This window comes from Elephas maximus, chromosome 11, assembly GCF_024166365.1.
Source record: "Elephas maximus indicus isolate mEleMax1 chromosome 11, mEleMax1 primary haplotype, whole genome shotgun sequence".
Taxonomy (NCBI): Eukaryota; Metazoa; Chordata; class Mammalia; order Proboscidea; family Elephantidae; genus Elephas; species Elephas maximus.
The window spans coordinates 105934691-105960682 of NC_064829.1; the positions used below are offsets into that span (position 1 = coordinate 105934691).

A 25992-nucleotide genomic window follows, 5' to 3' on the forward strand; every position below is an offset into this window, starting at 1 on the left:
GGGCCATACTTTTTGGTTTCCTTGCATGCTCTGTAATTTTTTGGTTGAAAACTGGATAATTTGAATATTATAATGTGGTAATTCTAGAAATCAGAGTCTTCCCCCGGTCAGGGATTGTTTTGACTGCTTGCTGTGGGTTACAATTGTTTGTTTAGTGACTTTCCTAAACCTTTTTTTAAGAGACTCTATTCTTTGTCTTGTGTGGTCTCTGAAGTCTCTGTTCTTTAGCATATGATCAGCTAGGATGTTAATACAGATTTCTTTTAATGCCTGGAGTCCAAGGGGGGAGAAAAGAGAGAGGGAAGAAAAGAAAAGGAGAGGAAAGGAAAAATAATACTCTTGCTGTCTTTGTAGATTGCCTCTGTATTGGGGCACCCCAACTCTTAGCTAGGCAATTAACAACTCTGCCTTGGCCTTCATTTTCTGCTTGAGCTGAGCCTAACATCAGCCAGAGATGAAAGCCTGGGATCTTCGGAGGCCTGTTTTGACCATGTATCCTTCTCTGCCCGGAGAAAATGCATAGCTTTTTCAATTCCCCAGGATATGTGGGGAGCTTCTCAATTCCCACTTTTCCACAGAATCTCTCTCCCTAGTTTTTCCTCCCAGACTTTCATTTTATCTATTGTTACACTTGGTTGCTAACCAAAAGGCTAGAGGCTGGGGTCCACCCAGAGGCTCCTTGGAAGAAAGGCCTGGTGATCTATGTACGAAAACATCAGCCATTGAAAACCGTATGGAGCAAAGTTCTACTCTGACACACATGGGGCTGCCATAAGTCAGAACGACTGAACAGCAATTGGTTTTTATTATTTGTCTCAATTGTAATCTCTTGGCCCAGACAGCAGCAACAGATTGTTCAATAGCATTTCAATGATTTTGAGGAACGCTACTCAATTAGCCACTTTTCTACCCTGAGAGTGTTCCAAGTTAGGTAAACCCGACAGTGCAAAACAAACATGCCTTTGAGAAGGTCTGCTCAGCTCCCTCTGGAGTCAGGCACCAGGATCTCATACTGGGAATGCAGACTGCCCTCTTCAAGACTATTTCCAAGCTGGGAAGAAGGAACAGGCAAGGGTAAGTAAAAATGTCACAGGGATGGACTAGGAAGAAAGGCCTGGCAATCTACATCTGAAAATCAGCCAGTGAAAAACCTATGAATCACAACGCTTTGGGATGGTGCAGGATTAGGCAGTTGTGCATGGGGTCACCATGGGCCAGGGGCCAACATGATGGCAGTTAACAACAACAAATTGAGATAATACGTACCTGTGTTATCATGTATTATATATGTATTGCTGAAGCAGGAGCTTCTGAGAAATTGGAATAAACTTATACTAGGGGATGACAAACTTCTCATAAAAGGGCCAGACAGCGTTTTAGACTTTTTGGGCCATAGAGGTCTCTGTTGTGTATTCCTCTTTGCTTTTTACTTCCAACTCTTTAAAAACATTAAATCTTCGTTTTCCAGCTATACAAAAACAGCACAAAGGTTAGATTTGGCTGGCAGGTCATAGTTTGATGATCCCTGGCTTAGAAATTTATAATGATGTCTACATTGAAAATAAGCTGGACTATATGAAGAATACGGCATCAGGATTGGAGGAAAACTCATTAACAACCTGCATTATACTGATGACACAACCTTGCTTGCTGAAAAAGAAGAGGACTTGAAACACTTGAAGATCAAAGACTGCAACCTTCAGTATGGGTTACACCTCAACATAAAGAAAACAAAAATTCTCACAACTGAACCAATAAGCAATATCATGATAAATGGAGATAAGACTGAAGTTGTCAAGGATTTCACCCTACTCCAATCCACAATCACCACCCATGAAAGCAGCAGTCAAGAAATCAAAAGACATATTGCCCTGGGCAACTCTGCTTCAAAAGACCTCTTTAAGATGTTAAAAAGCAAAAATGTCACCTTGAGGACTAAGGTGCACCTGACCGAAGCCATGATGTTTTCAATCGCCTCATACGCATGCAAAAGCTGGACAATGAATAAGGAAGACAGAAGAATTAACGACTTTGAATTATGGTTTTGGCAAAGAACACTGAATATACCAGGGACTGCCAGATGAACAAACCTATCTTGGAAGAAGTACTGCCAGAATGCTCCTTAGAAGCAAGGATGGCGAGACTGTCTCAAGTACTGTGCACATGTTATCAGGAGGGACTAGTCTCTGAAGAAGGACATCATGCTTGGTCAAGTAGAGAGTCAGCAAAAAAATGAAGGCTGTCTATGAGATGGACTGACACAGTGGCTGCAACAATGGGCTAAAACATAGCAATGACTGGGAGCATGGCACAGGACCGGGCAGTGTTTCTTTCTTTTGTACCCAGGGTTGCTATGAGTCAGAGCCAACTGGACAGCTCCTAACTACAATAACATGTTGAAAATAAGGAGTCCTGGTAGTGCACTGGTTAAGTACTCGGCTGCTAACCAAAAGGTCAGTGGTTTGAACCCACCAGCCACTCCACAGGAGAAAGATGTGGCAATCTGCTTCCATAAAGATTCAGCCTTGGAAACCTCATGGAGCAATTCTACTTTGTCTTACAGAGTTGCTATCAGTACGAATCAACTCAATGGCAATGGGGTTATGCTGAAAATAATAACAGCTAACACTGTGCAACAATTTTCATATGCCAGGCATACAGTTTTAGACTTCATAAAAGAACTAAGAGATGTTATTATCCACATTGAGCATACAAGGAAACTGAGGCACTGAAGTTAGGCATCTTGCCTATACACTGTTTCCTCATTTATCAACTATCTCGTCTGACGCTTTCCATTTACAATAGTAAAAAATCTACTACATGACTATTTCGTAAATTACTGACAGACGTCTGGCAGTAATGAAAGCTGAGGTGCAAGATAAGCGTTAATACTGGCTTTGATGGTTAAGGTTGTGTGTCAACTTGGCTACGCCACGATTCTCAGTGCTTTGGCAGTTATATAATGATGTAACCTGGCCGTTATGTAATGATGTAGTCATCCTCCATTTTGTAATCTGATGTGGTCATCCTCTGATTTCACATAATGACCTGGTCTTTGGAACCTAACCACATCAGTAAGTGAGGAGACGGTATAGTCAGTCAGCTAGCAGATGGGTGAACTAAACAAGGAAGTCTGATTCCAGAATCTGCTTTTAACCATTGCAATATAGTGCTTGGAAACTAATATTCTGGTTTGGCCCCTTTAACACTAGTTTACCCTAAAATATCTTAGTTCTCTCAAGCAGCAATGGAGAGATGAGGTCCTTGGTCTGAGAACTTGGCCAGTCTCCCTCGGAAATGTGTTAAGAGAAGGACGAGCAGTAAATAGTAGATGAAGCAAAGCATTAGCTGTGCCCACAAGCCAGGAGCGCTCTCCCAAGTATACAAGAAACATACCTTAACATTAGCTGGACTACACATGCATTACACGTTTTTTGTCAACCATACAACGCCCCCTTGCTATTTTCATAAGCAAGCTATGCTGTGCATTATACGTGGGGACACATTATTTGCAAAAAATATGGTTTACCTGCAAGGACTCATAATCTGCAGGATTCTTACCTGAATATGCCCCTCTTTGGATTTTTCTACCAGGCACTTCTTTATGCTCCAATTGGGATACTTTATTTGCTTTGAAAGGTCCATGTCCTGAGAATGGGAAAAGATACAATGTTCAGAGACTATGTCATTCCAAAATCACCTTGTACTCTCCCTGCTCCAGCATTAGTTGTCCAATACTCCATCCTCTCCTCCCTTTAGCAACAGAACTCTCCAAGTTCTAGCTGGGTACATGTCCATATTATCCAGCAAATACACAGATGACATCGGGAGTCAAATTCCTGACAAGATGAGCCTGGAACGTCTTACTGTGCCAGAGAGTAAGGACGTACTCAAGTTTGTGAAAATAAATGATGGGCAAACAGGACTGAAGGGACAGCTCTTCCAGAGTACAACAACCATCTAACAAATATTGAGGGAGTGACTGAGGTAGAAAATCCTCCTTTTACAACCATCAGAGTAATAACCAATTTAAGCTAGACTTAGCATTAAATGCTAGAGCTAGTGGGTCCAAGTTTGTTGAGAAAACAAGCTACTTACAGAGCCAGAAAATATCTCCCCACAAATTATTGTCTACAAAGGAAAAAACAGTAACTTCATTGTGGAAAAACTCAGCACAAACCCACCTTAGCCAAGTGATGCGAGTTAACCCCACCTACAACGGGACAGACACATCGTTTCCTTACGTCATTCACCACAGACACCATTTATGGAGTACTCCTGCCAAAAAAAAGGTGTAGTTTAAATCCCATCATAAGTAAACCTCAGACAAATCCAAATAAAGAGACATTCTACAAAATAACTTCAAAAATATCAAGGTGATTAAAAACAAGGAACGAGGTAGTGATCCAGATTAAAGAAGCCTAAATACAATGTGTAATTCTTCATTGGCTCTGGACTAAGAAAAAAAAAAAACTGTAAAAAATATATTACTGGGAAAAGTGATAAGATTTGAATAAAGTCTATAGTGTTATGTACAGATATTAAATTTTCTAGAATTTTTTTGCTTACACTGTAGCTGTGTAAGTGAATATCCTTGTTCTCAGAACATGCACACTTAGGTATAAGGGGCAAGATGTCTGTAACATACTCTCAACAGGTTAAAAATACTTATGTGTGTTTATAAACCCACATTCATATACATGGAGAGAGTGGTAAAGTAAATGTGCTAATACAGTGAATCTAGGTAATGGGTATATGGAAGATTTTACATAATGTTTACAATTTTTCTGAAAGCTTTCCATTATTTCAAATAAAGACATTTAAAGAAATGTAAATATATATATATACATACAGCAAAATCTCATGCTTCAGTGATAATAAGAAATAAATACCAATTTCTAGGGTATTCTATACCTTTATTTTTGAGGAGAATCACACAAAACCCCCACATTTTGTGTTTAGCCAGGTTAACATGTTCTGCACATCTTGTAATATCCTTAACTACAAGTTTAGCTTCTCCCATTTGATGTCTGCAGTGTCCTGCTGGGCCAATAAATCATAAAATCCCTTGGCAGTCCAACTGATGGTTTCTGTGCTTGCTCTTATAAACAATGATTCAGTGAACACCCTTTTATGTACGTCTACGGCAGATATAAATTTACTTTTGAAGATCAAAGATTCATCTCTGGGGATCCATTGCTTAACTGTAACCCTGACCCTGTATACCATATGAGATAAAACAATCATATTTTGAGTCCTAAACTATAGGAAATTTTTAGTCAGAAATTTTATTCACTTTTCATAGTTTTACAGCTTTAGCAAAAGTAATGGTCACTTTAAGTAAGAATAAAAATGTAAGCTAAAAAAAAAGGAAAAATAATCTAAAACCCTGCCTTCCCCCAAAAAACTAGTTAGCATATTGGCAATGACCCCTTCACAATCTTTACACATATATTCAATAACAGAGAATAGTTTATATTAATTGGGTCCTACCAAGAAGGCTACAACCTAGTTTTCTCCTAAATATGAGTTCTATTCCTGTTATTATGGTTCTGTCATCATTTTAATGAATTTGTTATAAAGACTCTGAGTCTGAAGAAATCCCCTTTCACCTCAATACTTTTATAGGGCTTATCACCAGCATGGGCTGCTCTCCAAAAACTGGCAGATGTGAATTCCGACCAAAGCCAGCACGCACTTCACATTTTTAAAGATTCGTGCCATCGTGGACTTTCTGATGGTGTATAAGACGTAACAGTGACTGAAGTCCTTACTACCTGCATCACATTTGTATGGTTTTTCTCCAGTGTGAACTCTGACTGAAGCCCTTACCACATTCCTCACATCTAAATAGTTTCTCTCTAGTATGAACACTCAGATGGACTCGGAGGTTTGAGGGGAGACTAAAAGCCTTACCACACTCCTCACAATTATGGGGCTTCTCTCCTGTGTGGACCCTCTGATGATGGCGAAGATTAAGCTCCTACCCAACCCTTTTCCACACTCCTCACATTTATATGGTTCTTCTCCAGTGTGGCCTCTCTGATGGTATATGAACTGTTAACTGTATCTAAAGCCCTTTCCACAGATGTCGCACTTACATGGCTTCTCTCCAGTGTGTACTCTCTGATAGACTGGAGACCTGAGGACTGCAGCTTTTACCACATACACCACATTTCTAAGGTTTCTCTCCAGTATGAACTCTCTGACGTACCCGAAAATCTATGGCCTGACTGAAGCTCTTATCACACTCCTCACATTTATTGGGTTTCTCTCCTGAGTGGACTCTGCTGAGTGTGAAGATTTGATCTCCAACTAAAGCCTTTTCTGCACTCCTCACATTTATATGGTTTTTCTCCAGTGTGAATTACTTGATGCAGTTTAAGATTTGAACTATAACTGAAGTCCTTACCACATACATCATACTTGTATGGTTTCTCTCCGGTGTGGACTCTCTGATGTGTTTGGAGTTTTGAGGACTGACTGAAGCCGTTACCACATCTATCACAGTTGAATCGTTTCTCCCCAGTGTGGACATTCTGATGAGCTTGAAGGTTTGATGCCTGACTGAAGCCCTTACCACACTCCTTACATTTATAGGGTTTGTCTCCCATGTGAACTCTGTAATGAATGTGAAGATCTATGTTACGGGTAAAGCCTTTCCCACATGCCTCACATCTGTATGGCTTCTCTCCAGTGTGGACTCTCCGATGGTGAATTAACAGTGAATTGTGGCTGAAGCCCTTACCACAGACATCACATTTACACGGTTTCTCCCCAGTGCGGACCCTCTGATGTATGTGAAAATGGGCAGCCTGTGCGAAGCCCTTACCACACTCTTCACATTTATAGGGTTTCTCACTCCTGTGGACCCTCTGGTGAACATGAAGATTAACACTCCAACCAAGCCCTTACCACATTCTTCACATTTGTATGGTTTTTCTTCAGTGTGGACCCTCTGATGGCACTGGAAATTCGAACTCTGACTAAAACATTTGCCACACTCCTCACGTTTATAAGGTTTCTCTCCAGTGTGAGTTCTGTAATGAATGATAAGACCTGTGCTGCTACTGAATCCCTTGCCGCAACTGTCACATCTATAGGCTTTCTCTCCTGTGTGATTAAACTGCTGAGCATGAAGACAGCGCGGATGGAAGCGATCACCAGATTTGTGACATCTGCTGAGCTTTTCTCCTGGGTGAATTCTCTGATGAGTTTGCAGATATGAGCTCGGACTGAAACACTTCTTTCCTGTGTGAACACTTGGACGAATGGGAAGAACCAAGCTGTAACTGAAGCCTATTCCACACTGGCTACACATATGAGGCTTTCTTCCTAAAGGTAACTGCTGACTGCAGTCATCACTAAAGAGTTGACCACATTTGTAGGGTTGCAATTCTGCGCCAGTTTTAATATACTCCTTAAATGGTGATTTCTTCATAAAGTCTTCATGTTTTCACAGGCTACTTTTCATGTTAAATTCTTTACTTCTATTCTGATTCTGTGACTCACTCAGATATGTCTTCCTCCAAGAATCCTGGGTTCTCAAACTTGGAAATTCTTGATTTTCAGTACAACTGGAGCTATCTCCTTTATGCTTCATTACATAGTTCTCGTTTTCAGCAACGTGAATGGAATCACCTTGTAGTAGCTGGGAACTCTTCCCCTGAAGATTTATCGTGGAGTCTTGATGCTTGGTTAATTCACTTGTAACTTGTTCCCAGATATGCCAGCACAATAGCTCTTCACGGAAATGGTATTTTAATGCAACTTTTCAAGAAGTCTCCATCTCATTTTGATTCTTGCTGCCTATAAAAATGAGCAATATTCAGAGAGGAAGACAAGCAAATGCTTTGTTCAGAAATACCAGGATTTCGGTTAGCCCACAGGATAAGCCTTTAAGAAACCCAGGGGAAGGTTCATCTTGTCTTTATCATCATTTATCCTGTTCTTGTGTTTTTCATTCAGATGAAGCGTAGAGGGAGGCCAACAGGCTCCTATCCACCGAGTGTAAATGAGACCCATTTAGAACCACAAATGAAACAGCCTAACGTGAGGGCTACAAGTCTGAAATCACATGGCTACAGGGCAACATTCCAACCTACAATCACATAAATTAAACGCCTACTCACTTTGTCCTCAGTAGGCTTATGACAAGTGAAATTCTACCAAATTAGGTTAGAAAAGCTCAGCCTGAAGACATAAAATAGTATTTTAGGTCCTAGGGGAAATGATCTTCCAAGGGTAAATTTGCCAGCGGGGCTGGAATAATAGCACACATTGTTCTAAAACCTGGTAGTAATTCAGGTCTCTGTATTGTCCAGATTAAAAAAGCAGGGAAAGGGAAAGCTATTTTGGTACACAGAGGCTCTCTCATACCCTGGTTGTCTCTCTACTTCACCAAACAGATCTTCTCTAGCAACTGACCCCTCCTCATGACGTGTCCAAAGCAAGCGAGTGCGACAATATTCTCTTGTGATTCACAAGGTTTTCACTGCTTAATTTTCTAAAGTAGATTTTCAGGCCTTTCTTCCTTACCTGTCTTAGTCTGAAAGCTCTGCTGAAATGTGTACCCCTGGGCGACCCAACTGGTATTTGAAATATCGGTGGCACAGCTTCCAGCACCACAGCGACATGCAAGCCACCACAGTACAGCCAGGCAACAAACAGGTGGTTGTTTCTGACCAGAAGACTAGAGAGATGGATAACATTCTGCTTTGTGACTTTGATGACTCTCATCCTAAAACTTCCTTCTCGAGCACAGGAAAGGGAATTGGGCTGCGAGCTTTGAAAGATGTGGACAGACTACCGCAAAAAAAAAAAACAAACATCTTTCAAGGGATTGAACAGCTTGGAAGGCAGAAATTTCCTCTTTTAGGAAAAGGAGATTTTTCTTCTCTTGGGGACCTCCAACAAAACAGTAAGTTTTGGAAGCTTCATTTTAAATATTTTTTCCCTAAGTGAAAATATGCAAATATATATTACTGCTGGGAGGCTGAAACAAACACACTCAATGTGAGTTTGTGTGTATAACTTGTCTGTTACAGCCTTCTCTCTCAATCTTTCTCTCTACATATTTTTTTTTTTAAACAATTGCCAGGCTAATGCCTCAATAAACTAGGTTTGTTCTCTTTGAGACTGTCAATTCACCTGGGAATTTATCCCATAGATACAAAGCACCAGCACAGAGGACATAGATGTACAAGGGTTTGGTTTTGTTCCTTAATTGCAGTGCTCTCTATAGCACTAAGAAACGAGGAATGAAGTCAATACCTATCAGCAGGGAAACAAGTAAACAGTACATGGTGCATTCCCATGGAATATTATGCAGCTATCAAAAAGGAATAAACTAGCACTAAACTACAGAATTGAAGATCTCTCCTCGAGGTACTGCTGACTGTGAAAAGATAGTCTTATCTCATTTTTTTTTTTAAATAAAAATGAGGAAAACAAAAACCTCTGTAAGTAGAAGTTCACAAATGTACAAACATGGAAGGATAAAGAATAGGTAATAAGGCTAACCTTGGGGTGGGGTATAAAACAATTGACTGCTAAGTGAAAGGTTGGTGGTTCAAAACCACCAGTAGCTCTGCCAGAGAAAAATGTGGCAGCCTGCTTCTGTAGAGATTTACAGACTCGAAAACCCTACAGGGTCGCTATGAGTCAGAATTGATTCGATGGCAGTGGGTCTGGTTTTGGTTTTTGGGGTGGGGTAAGCAGGTCTGTGGGATCTGGAAACAAACAAACAAAGACTCATGGTGACAACATGTTACAGAGTAGAACTGCTCCATAGGGTTTTCTTGACTAATCTTTATGGAAACAGATCACCCGGCCTTTCTTCTGTGGTGCTGCTGGGTGGGTTCAAACTGTCAATCTTTAGGTTAGTAGTCAAATGCAAACTGAGGCACTCAGGGACCTCTAAACAAGAAAAAAAAAAAAAGACCATGTAAAAAAATGTGTAAGACCACATTTATGTATTAATATACATATGTGTATTTATGTAAAAAAAAAATTATAAGAAGGTTTGTAAAAGGCTGTACCCAGGGACAACTAGACTTTTGTGTTCCTACTGATGTGATGCAATGAGAAGTGTCCTGCATCCCATATAAACCTAATCAGGCCTCTAGAGCAAACCATCATAAGCAGAAACACAAAGCAGAGGAAAACATGCTAACTAATACTACAAGAACATAATCAGCCCTTTCCAGAATGTGAGAAATTCCATAGGAAAAATGACTGAGTTCACGCACTAAGCAAAAGAAGAGAAAATTGTTAAGAGATTTAAAAATATATACCAATCAAATTCTATGTGTGGACTTTGTTTGGATCCTATTTGAATAAATTATCTCTAAATACATTTTTGAGACAATTAGTAAGCACAAAACATGGACAGGATATTAGGCGGTAACAAGGGCTAGATACATAAACTGCTGGTGCACTCGTAAGTGAAATAACAAGATCCTGATTTTCTTTAAGGAGCCCTGGCGGCACGGTAGTTAAGCACTCAGCTGTTAACCGAAAGGTCCGTGGTTCGAACCCACCAGCGGCACCAAGTGAGAAAGATGTGGCAGTCTGCTCCCCGTAAAGATTACAGCCTTGGAAAACCTACGGGGTAGTTATACTCTGTCCTACAGGGTCGCTATCAATCGCAGTTGACACAATGGCATTGGGTTCGATTTTCTTTAAAATATTCCAGAAAAAAAAAGGGCGAGGGAAAGTTTCTAAATAAAATGGGAACGTAGACACCATTCCCGAAGCCAACTCTTCAGACATGGATTGGACTGGACAATGGGTTGGAGAGGGACGCTGGTGAGGAGTGAGCTTCTTGGATCAGGTGGACACTTGAGACTATGTTGGCATCTCCTGCCTGGAGGGGAGATGAGAGGGTGGAGGGGGTTAGAAGCTGGTGAAATGGACACGAAATGAGAGAGTGGAGGGAGAGAGCAGGCTGTCTTATCAGGGGGAGAGTAATTGGGAGTGTGTAGCAAGGTGTATATGGGTGTTTGTGTGAGAGACTGACTTGATTTGTAAACTTCCACACAAAGCACAATAAAAATTATTTAAAAAAAAAAATGGGAACATAGAAAGTTGATCACTGCTGAAGTTAAGTGACTGGTACAGTGGGTGATCATCATACTCTACTGTGTTTGAATATTTTTCCTAATAAAAGGTTTTTTCAAAAGTAATATAACCTGGTAAGCAAATAAATTAAACAGCAAAAAACATCCAGATAGGGAAACAAAAATGTTAACTTTTTAAAATGGCAGTTCATTTGTCAACTACAAAAAAAAAAAAACCTTTTAATATGCCCCTCAACTTACTGGTTTCTTACATGGACATGTGTATTTTTTTTAGGTATGTATTAAATTATATCTAAGTTTTTATGTAATGTTTCCAACCCCAAAGACAATGATCGGTTTTGTAAAGATACTGATAATAAAAGGCAGTAATAATGAAAACTAAAAAAAAATGAGATACTAGAATTACATCAGAACCAACTTATAATGGAGTCATCAGAACAGAGCCCTGGTCTTAAGCTGGGGACTACCTATAGCTTGTTTTTCTATGGCTTATAAATATTTTAAATAGTTTCCCTTCTGAGATGGATGATAAATGCTCCATAGAATGCAAAATTATGGATTTGGATAATATGTTTTAATTCACACAAATATTTGCAAGGGCCCTGGAGTCAGGAAATAAGGTTTGAATCCTAGCTCAGGCACTTGCTAGCTATGTGACCTCTTTCGAGTCACTTCACTTTTGCTATGTTTCAGTTTCCTCTCACCTGTAACAGATAATAATAGCAGCAAGGTCACAGGATCCTTGTCAGAATCAAATGCACACACTTAAAGAGCTCCTCATACTGTCTGTGCTATTAACTAAGATTAATACCATTAGGGTGCAAACTGCACGGGGAAACTTACGTGAAGATTCTGCCATTTTCTTTTCCTAACCAAGACTCTCATCTCCACAGGTGTATCAGTGCCTTTGGGCTTCTGGGGAAACCCTGATGGCGTAGTGGTGAAGTGCTGTGGCTGCTAACCAAGAGGTCGGCAGTTCAAATCCGCCAGGCGATCCTTGGAAACTCTATGGGGCAGTTCGACTCTGTCCCATAGGGTCACTATGAGTTGGAATCGATTCGACGGCAGTGGGTTTGGTTTTTTTTTTTTTTTTTTTGGACTTCTGGAAATGTCCAGCTTAAAACTGCTAATCCATGACTGTATACAAATGAGGTGACTGTTTTGGTGTTAAGAAGAGGGGAGGGTGGTTAAGTGGGAAGCTGGCTGTATGGATGAGGCACATTTCACCAATAAGTAGTCAACCTAAAACTGCTACAGGATAGTTGATGAATTTTAATGCTTGGCATATTGGTATTGATAATTTTTGATAGTTTAGTTATGCTGTTGTTAGCTGCCGTCAAGTTGACTTCAGCTCCAGGGGCCTTACATACAACAGAACTAAACGTTGCCTGGTCTGACATCACCCTCAAAAAAGCCAGCATGTTCAAGTCTGTTATTGGCAGCTATTGAGCCAATCCGTCTTACCAAGTGTCTCCCACAACCTCATTGGCCCTCTACTTTCCAAAACATAATGTCCCCCTCTAGCAATTGATCCCTCTTGGTCACTGAGCAAGTGAGTCAAAAAATGTTCTGTTGTGACGCACAAGGTTTTCACTGACTAATCTTCTGAAGTAATTTGCCAGGACTTTCTTCTTAGTCAGGAAGCTTCACTGAAGCCTGTCCACAATGGATGACTCTGCTAGTGTTTGAAATACCAGGGGCATGGCTTCCTGTACCACAACAACACACGAGCCACCACGGTATGACAAAATAGCAGATGGGTGGTGGAGTTTGATTATACATTCTGATAATCATGACTAGCTATGTTTATCTTCTAAGGTTGCTAAGTATAAATCTTTACATATCCAGAGGTGACTAAGAAATTAAAATTGTTAGAATTATACATTCTCCAGAATGCAATGTTCCAAAATCATCAAAAAATCACATTAGTTGGTTTTAAACCTATGAGCCATCTCTAAGAGGAAGAGAGATGTGAATTCCACTTGTCTTATACGTCCATAGGAAACCCTGGTGGTGTACTCGTTAAGTGCTACGACTGCTAAGCAAACGGTCGGCAGTTCGAATCTGCCAGGCGCTCCTTGGAAACTCTACAGGGCAGTTCTACTCTGTCCTATAGGGTCGCTAAGAGTCAGAATTGACTCAACAGCAGTGGGTTTGGTTTTGGTGTATATGTCTGTAAGGTTTCTGTTTTTAAATATTCTTATTAAAACAAGCCCTTAGAAACCTATATACCAATGTTCACTGCAGCGCTTTTCACAATAGCCAATAGGGGCAAACAACTGAAATGTTCATCAATAGATGAACGGATAGACAAAATGTAATACATACCCAGAAAGCAATATTACTCAGCCACAGATATCAAGTCCTGCTGCACACCACCACATGGATGAACCCTGAAAACATCATGCTGAGTGAAATAAGTCATCCGTAAAAGGACAAATACTGTATGATCTCACTTATACGAAATAAACAAATACATGGAAACCAAAGATTATTTGTGGTTAACATGGGTGGAAGAGGGAGAGAAAGGGGAGTTTTTGCTCAGGGGGCACTGAGAGACCCAGTAAAGCAGAGTAAGTCTCTAACATTCCTGAAGACTTCAAGCGTGAAGCAGCGTGCAGACGTAAGAAGGGAGATAAATGAAGAGAGATTATACCCATCAACTACTCACAGAATTCAGGGCCTAATCTATCACGCTAGCAGACGGCCCCTGTTTTTTGGGGGGGGAGGGGGAGGTGAATAAAATATATAAATTTACATCCTCTAGGAACTTCTAGGAGCCCTGGTGGTGCAGTGGTTAAGAGCTTGGCAGCTAATCAAAAGGTTGGTAGTTAGAATCCACCAGCCGTTCCTTGGAAACCTTATGGGGCAGCTCTACTCTGCCCTATATGGTTGCTGTAAGTCAGAATGGACTCAGTGGCAACAGGTTTGGTTTCAGTTTGGTTTAGGAAAATCTAGGGAACCCTGGTGGTACAGTGGGTAAGTACTCGGCTACAATCTGACAGGTTGGGGATTCGAACCTACCAGCCGCTCCTCAGGAGAAAGATGTGTCTGTCAGTCTGCTCCTATAAACATTACAGCCTAGGAAATCCTATGGGGCAGTTCTACTCTATCCTACAGGGTCACTATGAGTCAGAATGGGTTTGGTTTGGTTTTTAGAAACTTCTGATGTTTTTAAATTTAATCAGTGAGGGTAGAGCTGAGGAATATGCAAATTAAGCACAGAGAAGAGAAAAGAAAAATGGGCAAAAAGTAAAACATGAAGAAGTGAAGGGAAAACATGAGAACAGAATGGAGGACAGAAAAAGGAGAGGCAGAAAAGCTGTAAATAGCCAGCTGGATAAGTTGGGATCATAGGTAAGGAAAAGTTGTGAGGAGGGCTTCTTCACTTCTATTCAAAAAAAATATTGTTCTTAGGTGTCATCAAGTCAGTTCTGACTCATAGCGACCCTATGCACAACAGAACAAAACACTGTCCAGTCCTGCGCCATCCTCACAACTGTTGCTATGCTTGAGCCCACTGTTGCAGCCACTGTGTCAATCCATCTCGTTGAAGGTCTTCTTCTTTTTCACTGACCCTCTACTTTACCAAGCATGATGTCCTTTTCCAGGGACTGATCCCTCCTGACAACATGTCCAAAGTATATAAGGCTTCTAAGGAGCATTCTGGTTGTACATCTTCCAAGACAGACTTACTCGTTCTTTTGGTAGTCCATGGTATATTCAATATTCATCAACACAATTCAAAGGTGTCAATTCTTCTTTCACCTTCCTTATTCATCGCCCAGCTTTCACATGCATATGAGGCAACTGAAAACACCATGGCTTGGGTCAGGCCACCTTAGTCCTCAAGGTGACACATTTGCTTTTTAATACTTTAAAGAGGTCTTTTGCAGCTGATTTGCCCAATGCAATGTGTCTTTTGATTTCTTGACTGCTGCTTCCGCGGCTGTTGACTGTGGATCCAAGTAAAATGAAATCTTTGACAACCTCAATCTTTTCACCATTCACCATGAATGTTGCTTATTGATCCAGTTGTGAGGATTTTTGTTTTATGGTTAGGTGTAATCCATACTGAAGGTTGTGATCTTTGGTCTTCATTAGTAAGTACTTCAAGTCCTCTTCACTTTCAGCAAGCAAGGTTGTGTTATCTGCACGACGCAGGTTGTTAATGAGCCTTCCTCCAAACCTGATGCCCCATTTTTCTTCATATAGTCCAGCTTCTCAGATTATCTGCTCAGCATACAGACTGAATAGGTATGGTCAAAGGATAAAACCCTGACATACACATCTTTCCTGACTTTAAACCATGCAGTAACCCCTTGTTCTGTTCCAACAACTGCCTCTTGATCCACATACAGATTCCTCATGAGCACAATTAAGTGTTCTTGAATTCCCGTTCTCTGCAACGTTATCCATAATTTGTTATGATCTACACAGTCAAATGCCTTAGCACAGTCAATAAAATGTAGGTGAACATCTTTCTGGTATTCTCTGCTTTCAGCCAGGATCCATCTGACATCAGCAATGATATTCCTGGTTCCGCATCCTCTTCTGATCTGGCCTGAATTTCTGGCAGTTCCCTGTCAATATACTGCTGCAGCCACTTTTGAATGATCTTCAGCAAAATTTTGCTTGTGTGTGATATTAATGATACCAAACCAAAAACCAAACCCAGTGCCATCGAGTCAATTCCAACTCATAGCGACTCTATAGGACAGAGTAGAACTGCCCCATAGAGTTTCCAAGGAGCGCCCAGTGGATTCAAACTGCCGATCCTTTGGTTAGCAGCTGTAGCACTTAACCACTAAGCCACCAGGGTTTCCGATATTAATGATAAAAAAAAATTACTGTTCTATAATTTCAGCATTCGGTTGGACCACCTTTCTTGGAAATAGGCATAAATATGGATCTCTTCCAGTAGGCTGGCCAGGTGGCTATCTTCCAAAATTCTTGGCATAGATGAGTGAGCACTTCCAGCACAAGTACTTACTGAACATCTACTATGTAGAAGGCCCCTTGTAGGCTTTGAGTACGCAGCCGTAAACAAAACTGGCAAAATCCCTGCTCTCATGGGGGATGAGATGAACAGGGAACTATGCTACTAGGTCAGCGGGTGGTCGGTGCTTAGACACAAAATAAGGTGAGAACTGAACAACAAAAAGACTATTCAATCAAAATATCAGCAAAGGACTTGAACAGATGTTTCACCAAAGAGGATATTCAAATGGCCAATGAGCACATGAAAAGACATTCAACATCATTAGCCATTACTGTTGTTGTTGTGTGAAGTCAAGTCGATTCTAACTCTTAATGACCCTACAGGACAGAGTAGAACTGCCCCCGAAAGGGTTTCCTAGGCAGTAATCTCTAAGGCAGCAGATCACCAGGTCTTTTCTCCCATGGAGCCCCTGGTGGGTTCAAACTGCCTACCTTTTCATTAGCAGCTGAGTGCTTAACCACTGAACCACTAGGGCTCCTATTAGCCATCCAAAAAAAAAAACCAAACCCATTGCTGTCGAGTTGATTCTGACTCATACTAGCCATCAAGGAGATGCAAATCAAAACAGAGTGAGATACCATCTCACCCCCATTAGATTGGCAATGATCAAAAAACAGAAAACAATAGGTGTTGGTGAGGTTGTGGAGAAATAGGATCCCTTATCCATTGCCAGTGGGAATGTAAAATGCCACGGATATTGCAGAAAAGTTTGGCAGTTCCTCAAAAAGCTGAATATAGAACTATCCTAAGTCCCAGCTATTCCACTCTTAAGTATATACGCAAGACACTTGAAAGCAGTGACAGGAACCATTATCTGTATACCAATGTTTATTGCAGCACTATTTACAATAGCCAAAAGGTGGAAACAACCAAAATGGCCATCAACAGATGAACGGATAAACAAAATGTGGAATACTACTCAGACCTAAGGAGAAATGGAGTCCTGATACACACCACAACATGGATGAACCTTGAAAACATCATGCTGAATGAAATAAGTCAATCGAAAAAGGACAAATACTGTACGATCTCACTTATATGAAATAAACAAACATATAGAAACCAAAGATTATTAGTAGTTACCAGGGTTGGGAGGAAGGGGGAAAAGGGGAGTTTCTGCTAAGGGAACAGTAAGGTTATATTAATGGTGGTGGAATGGCTTGGAAAAGGATAGCGAGAATGGTTATACAACTTGGAGACTGTAATCAATGTCACTGAACTGTACATGTAGAAATTGTTGAGTTGCTGCATGTTTTGTTGTGTATAACTTCACAATAAAAAAAAAATTTAAGGCAAGGTAAGGGGATGGAGAATGTAGAGGTATGTTAAAAAGGAAAGACATAGAAGACCTCTCTGATGAGCTGACATTTGAGCAAAGACCTGAATGGGAGGGCCTGGAGAGTGGGGGTTTATACATTAGAGACAGAAGAGCCAGCCAAAGGCCATGAGGAAGAAGAGAACTGGGCACCTCCGAGAAAAACTCCAAGGTGGCCAGTGTGGCTGGAATGGTCTGAAAGGGGAAAAGCATAGGAAATCAAGGAGAGACTTGGGGTGGGGGTCAGATCAGGTCAGGCCTTGCAGTCTGCTGTGAGGACTGTGAGTGAAATGGAAAGTCTTTAGAGGGTCTTAAGCAAAGAGACAGCACGCTCTTACTTGGTCTCTAAAGAACCACGCTGGCTACCACGTGGTGAACAGATTACAGGAATGCAAGGGAGAAAGCACAGAGCCCAGTGTGGAGGCTGTTGTCATGATCTGGGCAAGAGATGACTGTGACTCAGACAAGGGTAGGGATCAAAGAAGTGGTGACGAACAGACTAGCTAGTACCTGAAAGAAGAGCCACACAGTTCTCACCAGAATACTCACTTCTTTGGGTTTCTGTCTCCATCATCCAAAGCTTTTCTTCTGCTTCCAAATGGAATAACATACCTAGTTTGAAGGGATGGTATCCTGCGAAAAAGCAGACACGTATGTATTTAAGGTATATTTTGGTCCAAATGTGATAACCCTCACAATGTCTAAAGCAACATTTCAAGACCTTTTGATCATGAACTATAATAAGAAATAGATCTAGGTTGTGGCCTAGTTCACGTACACATAAAACCAAAACACCAAACTCACTGCTGTCAAGTCAATTCTGACTTACAGAGACCCTACAGGACAGAGTAGAACTGCCCCATAGGGTTTCCAAGGAGTGGCTGATGGATTCAAACTGCTGACCTTTTGGATGGCAGCCAAATGCTTAACCACTGCACCACCAGGGCTCCCACATATACACAGAGAGATAACATGAGTTTTAGCAACTGAGTTTTCACTGCACCCCCATTGTGTCTCACACCACTCACTGCAAACAGTAAGAGGTTCTGCTGCAATGTGAGCAGTTCACACTGGTAAGGACTCTGGTGCTCTCCATCCAGATCTCTTTCATTGGGAAGAAAAAAAAAAACGACGGTGCAACAAACAAAACTGACTTCATGACCCCACCAATGGCTACCCATTTATTAGGTTTCTCAATCTCAGCACTACTGACATTTTGGACTAATTTTTGATGTAGAGAAGCTGTCCTGTGCTTTGTAGCAGGAGGTTCAGCAGCATCCCTGACCACTACCCCCTAGATGTCAGTAGCACCCATCTTCTTGCCCCCGTTGAGACCACCAAAAGTGCCTCCAGACATTATCAAATATCCCCTGCAGAGCAAAATCACCCCTGGCTGAGAACTAGTGATTTAAAAGGACAGACCTTTGCCTGAGCGAGAGACTAGAAAAACTTCTCCCTGTTGTCACTGCGATTATAAAACTTTTGTCTTCAAGGTAAGAGAACCGTTTCAAAAGGCCCAAAGCCTTAAACAACTGACAACAGACACTCACAGGGGCTACGGTTCAGTTACAGATGGCGCATTCCTCACCCAGCGAGACCAGGTTCCTGAAGTTCTCCAGGATCACGTCTCAGTACAGTGCCCTCTGGGCAGAGTCCAGCAGCCCCAGTTCTTCCTCAGTGAAGACCACAGCCACGTGCTTGAATATCATTGCTTCCTACAACATCAAACGCATGCAACCTCAGTCTTGCAACCAACCTCCACTAGAAGAAGAGGAGAACTGAGAAGAATAAAGCTCACAAAAACATTGTTCCAGACTGTGGTGCGGTGAATTGCTTCTGTATGGCTCTTCCAGCCATGATCTTGACTCCCACAAAATGACTGGGTGAAACTATACAAATAAGGTGCTTGTGGCCCACCAAAGGGATTGGTCAGTATTGCTATCCCACTAGGCTTAAAGAAGCCAATTCTGGAGGTTGAAGGGAAACCTCACTACCACCAAGAAGAAGAGCCAGGAGCAGAGCACATCCTTTGGACCCAGGGTCCCTGCACTGAGAACCACCTAGACCCAGGAGACAGACAGTGTTATAACACTGAAAGGCAGCATGAGACAGCAGCAGCACAGGACCAGCAGGCTAGGCTTGCCAACCCACGAGTGAGAGAGCTAAGCACCTCTGGGCAGGAAGCTTCCTGGAGGAGTAAGGTGCCCTGGGGCTAAAGAGCTTTGTAACACTTGCCTGAGCCAGGCCAGGTGCTAATGGCTGAGGGCTGAGGGTCAGGGAATGGCTGAGGGCTGAGGGCCAGGGGCTGAGAGCATGGGCTACGAGCACAAGCCAAGAGCCAAATGTGAGGGCCAAGGGCCAAGAGAGAGCCCTGCCTGTTGGCATGGCCAAGAAGAAGCTGTTGTGATCAAAGAACTGTATCCCAAGTCATTCCTGATCCTGAATTGTAACCTGTTACTTCCCTAATAAGCCCCGTAACTCTGAGTATGGTCTGTGAGTTGTACGTGACCACTGCAATGAATTAACCCAGCAGAGAAGTACAGAGAGTTATGGGAAGGATGGCTGGCGTCAAAATTGGTAAACAGGTTGGACAGTGGAGGTATGTCTGACCCCCATCTCATGGAAATCAGCCTTGGGCGACGGTGGTGATGACTCTCCTCCTCCCTCCTGAGTTAGGCAAGGAGGCCTGATGCCACGCCATTTTTACACAGATTCAGAGGAATCCCAGTCAGTTTTTGCTCCCAAGAGTTGTCTCTCTCTCACTATCTTCCCTCTCCCCCCAAGCCTGGATTCTCTCACTGTGTTTTAACGATTGTCAAAATCAAGTTCACAGGCCTTCCATAATCCTCCTGGACAGGTGTACAGTTCTTCTTCTGCTCTCTCAAGGCGCACGCCACATCCACGTCCGGCAGCATCCACAGCTGGTTAAGGCACAGGCTCTGGAGTCAGGCTGTCCGAGTTCAGATATCAAGGTTTCGCCCTGTGCTAGCTGTAGGCCCTCAGGAACCTTTCTCAACCTCTTACTATCTCAATTTCCTCTTCTCTAAATTATAAGGTAATTGAAAGGATTAGATGAGCGAATATACCCAAAGCACTTAGAATGGCCCCTGGCACACCACAAATGCTCAATAAACGTGAGCAATTAGTACCATCACTGTGATCTGTCATCTCATTTCGTGACGGCGTAGTGCGGTATTCCTTGGAACTGATGGTCTATATTTAGCCAACCCAAATAATGTGCAATTAGCTACAGAATTTTACTTCTTACAATTATTGTTGTAAAGATTCTTTCACAGAGATCTTATCCAAGAAGTAGAAACTGCAGTGTCATAAATACACACTTTTTAAATTTTGAAAATATACTGGCAGATTTCCCTCTCTAAAGATTTTCCTGCTGGTAATAGGGAACCCAGGGTTGAGAAGACAGAGTGTTGACATGTCATGGGGTTGTTAACCAATGTCGTACGACAATGCGTGTACTGTTTGACGAGAAACTAGTTTGTTCTCTAAACCTTCATCTCAAGTTCAATTAAAAAAAAAAAAAGATTTTCCCAATTCACCTTTCATGCAAGAGAGTGTAAATGTTCCTGAATCTCTACACCCTGGCCAAATAGGATGTAATTCCCAGTTTTTAGAAATCTTTGACAATCTAAATAAGTAACAATACAGCTGTTTCATTAACATTCGCACACATTTGATAATTAACGAAGATGATTCTTTTCTCAAATTTGTTTTGTCTTTCTTATGACATTCCTATTCATGTCTTCTGTTCATATTCCAATGGACTTTTTCTTTATCTTACCAATCTTAATGAGAATTAAAGATACTAAAACTTGATGTAGGAGTCCCTGGGTGGCGCAAATGGTTAAGCGCTGAACTACTAACTGAAAGGTCAGTGGTTCAAACCCACCCAGAAGTGCCTTAGAAGTAAGAACTGGTGATCTGCTTCCAAAAGGTCACGGCCTTGAAAACTCTACGGAGCACAGCTCTACTCTACACACATGGGATGTCACGAGTCAGAACCAACTCGATGGCAGCTAACAACAACAAGACTTTATCTGATGTATGTAAGTATATCCCACCAGTTGACTATTTGTCTTAGATCTTTGTGACCTGATGTCTTTTGCTCTAGAGAAATTTAGATGACTTATATCAAAACTATGCTTGAGCATCTGTGGCTGTTGCATGCTGCTGAGTCAATTCCAACTCAAAATGACCCTACAGCACAGAGTAGAACTGCCTCAAAGGGCTTCCCAGGCTGTAATCTTTATGGGATCAGATCACCAGGTCTTTCTCCCATGGAGCCACTGGGCAAGTATGAACCACCAACCTTTAGGTTAGCAGCCGAGTGCTTAACCACTGTGCCACTGGTGCTCCTTGCTTGAGCATCTAGGTTCAAGAAATGACTAAGAGACACAACTAGTAGGGAAAAGACAGGTGCTGAGATAGGAGGACATCTGTGGAGTCCTCTATCCAAAAGGTAATGTCAGGCGCTTCCACAATGTGTATGCAGGTCTCTGAGTGGAAAACTCCTTTGTCCTGTCTTTTTATGAAAATTGAATGCCAGATATTCCCAGCCTAGTAGTCAAATTGAGAGCAAACCCTCAATGCGATGGACTGATACAACAGCCACGACCACAGACTCAAACATACAACGATCCTGAAGATGCACAGGACCAGACAATGTTTCGTTCTGTTATACATAAGGCTGCCATGAGCCGGAAGTGACTCGACAGCAACTGACAATTACAACAAATAGTCAAAAGCTTCGCAGTCTGACGTATCAGCTGCCTGAGAGAATCTGGGCAGTTATACAATATTCAAATACCTGTTTCTTCACGTTTAAAATGCAGATGAATCACCTACCCCCTCTCACTCAGTGCTCTTAAGAATTATGCAATCCCAAACGGAAAGGGCTGGCAAGACATGTATTTAAAGACAAACACGCAAACCTGTTGCCACAGAGTCAATTCTGACTCATGGTAACCCCAAGTGTTAAAGTAGGAATGCTCGGTAGCATTGGCTGTAATCTTTAGAGAAGCAGTTCACCAGCCAGGCCTTTCTTCCATGTCACTGCTAGGTGGGTTTGAACTGGCAACCTTTCGGCTAGCAGCGGAGCACAAACTGTCTGCACTACCCAGGATAATATTACATTTTAAACTATGTACATGTAGCTACTTTGATAAAATAAATGGTCACAAGAAAGACTGAAACACACACACATTTCCAGTGACTTAGTCATTGCCCCAAGAAGAAAATATATAGCTCTTCTTTTATGAAAACATCTAATACTACACCATGTCATACTCTGGATGTTCTGCTTACAAATATCTGAGGGAACTGACATGAAACATACCTCTTCAATTCAGAGTTCTTAAAACTTCAACTACAAATAATACACAGTTCTGCCAGAATTGCTTTTTGAGGGCAAAGGTTATACATGGAAAAAATGTCACTGCAGTGTTCTTTAAAACAGTGAAATTCTTAAATTCTCCAAAAGTCCATTGACTTGAGGATAATTTTTTTTTAAAGGGTACTGTAATGAACCAAAAAGAATGGAAATAATAAGAATGTTCATGCATTGTAAAGAATGTAACCAATGTCACTGAACAATCTGTGCAGAACTTGTTGAATGGGAGCCTAGACTGCTATGTAAACCTTCACTGAAAATACATTAAAATATTTTTAAAAATAATAATAATATGGGTATTGCAAGTCAACAGAATATACTGTAACTATTTAAAATGCAAACGATATAACTAAACAAAGAAAGCACAATTCAAAATTTCAACTATTCTAATATTCAAATATACGCATGTGAAAAAGGAGTACAGGAAATAAAAACAGCTGGTCTATAAGCAGAGTAGTAGTGCAGGCTATTTCTGTCTATTTAAAATTTCTATTATTTTTTTCCAAGACTGGTAATGAAGATAAAATATGGATTTCCACACGTAGAAAAATGAAACAGGATTCATGACTTACACCATATACCAAAACAAATTCAAAATGGATTAAGAACCTCAATATGCAAACTAAAACCATAAAATTCTTAGAAGGACAAGAAGGGGCAATACTTTCAGGCTTAGCTTTCAACAATGGATTATCTAATATAATAACAAAAGCAAAAGACAAAATCAATAAATGGGACCTCATAAAAATTAAAAACTTTTGTTCATCAAAAGACTTTCCCAAAGAAGAACAAAGTGGGAGGCCTCACTCTACCTGATTTTAGAACCTATAACCCCATCACAGTAGTCAAGGCAGCCTGGTACTGGTACAACAGAGACATGGACCAAAGGAACAGAATTGAGAATCTGGACATAAATCCATCCACATAAGAGCGGCTGATATTTGACAAAGGCCCAGTGTCAGTTAATTGGGGAAAAGATAGTCTTTTTAACAAATGGTGCTGGCATAACTGGATATCCATTTGCAAAAAAATGAAACAAGACCCATACCTCACTCCATGCACAAAAACAAACTCAAAATGGATCAAAGACCTAAATATAAAATCTAAAACGATAAAGATCATGGACGAAGAAATAGGGACAACATTTGGAGCCCTAATACATGGCATAAACAGTATACAAAACGTAACTAACAATGCAGAAGAAAAACGAGACAACTGGGAGCTCCTAAAAATCAAACACCTATGCTCATCCAAAGACTTCACCAAAAGAGTAAAAAGATTACCTACGGACTGGGAAAAAGTTTTTAGCTATGTCATTTCTGATCAGCGCCTGATCTCTAAAATCTACATGATACCGCAAAAACTCAACTGCAAAAAGACAAATAACCCAATTAAAAAATTGGCAAAACATATGAACAGACACTTCACTAAAGAAGACATTCAGGTAGCTAACAGATACATGAGGAAACGCTCACGATTATTAGCCATTAAAAAAAAAAAAGTGCAAATCAAAACTACAATGACATTCCATCTCACTCCAACAAGGCTGGCATTAATCCAAAAAACACAAACTAATAAATGTTGGAGAGCTTGTGGAGAGACTGGAACACTTATACACTGCTGGTGGGAATGTAAAATGGTACAACCACTTTGGAAATCGATTCGGTGCTTCCTTAAAAAGCTACAAATAGAACTACCATACGATCCAGCAATCCCATTCCTTGGAATATATCCTAGAGAAATACGAGCCTTTGAATGAACAGATATATACACACCCATGTTCACTGCAGCACTGTTTACAATAGCAAAAAGATGGAAGCAACCAAGGTGCCCATCAACAGATGAATGGATAAATTACGGTATATTCACACAATGGTATACTATGCATCGATAAAGAACAGTGATGAATCTATGAAACATTTCATAACATGGAAGAATCTGGAAGGCGTTATGCTGAGTGAAATTAGCTGCAAAAGGATAAATATCGTATAAGACCACTATTACAAGAACTTGAGAGTATAAACAGAGAAGAAAATATACTTTGATGGTTACAAGACGGGGGAGGGAGGGAGAGAAGGAGAGGGGTATCCACTAATTAGATAGAAGATAACTATTTTTGGTGACGGGAAAGACAACACATAATACAGGTGCGGTCAGCACAATTGGACTAAACCAAAAGCAAAGAAGCTTCCCGGATAAACCGAATGCTTCGGAGGCCAGCGTTGCAGGGGCCGAGGTTCGGGGACCACAGTTTCAGGGGACATCTAAGTCAACTGGCATAATAAAATCTATTAAGAAAACATTCTGCATCCCACTTTGGAGAGCAGTGCCTGGGGTCTTAAACACTAGCAAGCAGCCATCTAAGATGCATCAATTGGTCTCAACCCACCTGGAGCAAAGAAGAATGAAGAACACCAAGGACACAAGGTAATTATGAACCCAAGAGATAGAAAGGGCCACATAAGCCAGAGACTACATCACCCTGAGACCAGAAGAACTAGATGGTGCCCGGCTACAACCAATGACTGCCCTGACAGGGAACACAACAGAAAACCCCTGAGGGAGAAGGAGAGCAGTGGGATGCAGACCCCAAATATTCATAAAAAGACCAGAGTTAATGGTCTGACTGAGACTAGAAGGACCCTGGTGGTCATGGCCTCCAGACCTTCTCTTAGCCCAAGACAGGAACCATTCCCAAAGCCAACTCTTCAGACAGGGATTGGACTGGATAGTGGGATAGAAAAAGATGCTTGTGAAGAATGAGCTTCTTGGATCAAGTAGACACTTGAGACTATGTCCACATCTCTTATCTGGAAGGGAGATGAGAGAGAAGAGGGGCTCAGAAGCTGGCAGAGTGGACACGAAAAGAGAAAATGGAGGGAAGGAGCGGGCTGTCTCATTAGTGGGAGAGCAATTAGGAGTATATAGCAAGGTGCATATAAATTTTTGTATGAGAGACTGACTTGATTTGTAAACTTTCACTTAAAGCACAATAAAAATTAAATTAAAAAAAAACTTTCCCAAAAAAGTGAAAAGACAAGCTAGCAAATGGGAGAATATCTTTGGAAACCATATATTTGACAAGAATCTAATAACCAAAATATACATAAATCTTCAACAACTTAACAACAGAAAGGCAAATAACCCAATCATAAAACTAGCAAAGGACTTGAATAGGCATTTC

General features: G+C 41.2%; 1 protein-coding gene and 1 pseudogene across 7 annotated transcripts in view; both read right to left on the reverse strand.

The window, feature by feature from the left end:
• Positions 1-18031, reverse strand: part of ZNF233 (zinc finger protein 233) — a 44644-nt gene extending 26613 nt beyond the window's left edge. Inside the window, exons 1-4 of one of the 7 annotated variants that reach the window (XM_049900072.1) lie at positions 17948-18021; positions 13410-13474; positions 4185-4278; positions 3562-3648 (exon numbers count right to left, since the gene is read on the reverse strand). In XM_049900072.1, the coding sequence (XP_049756029.1) occupies positions 3562-3648; positions 4185-4265 (168 nt within the window). In that variant the 5' untranslated portion in view covers positions 4266-4278; positions 13410-13474; positions 17948-18021. Of the gene's footprint in view, positions 1-960; positions 1052-3561; positions 3649-4184; positions 4279-6214; positions 6276-6915; positions 6937-13409; positions 13475-17947 lie in introns of those variants that run through there. The other 6 variants (XM_049900071.1, XM_049900074.1, XM_049900073.1 and 3 more) reach the window with 6 other exon arrangements.
• Positions 5354-25992, reverse strand: part of LOC126086274 (zinc finger protein 227-like) — a 30324-nt pseudogene continuing 9685 nt past the window's right edge.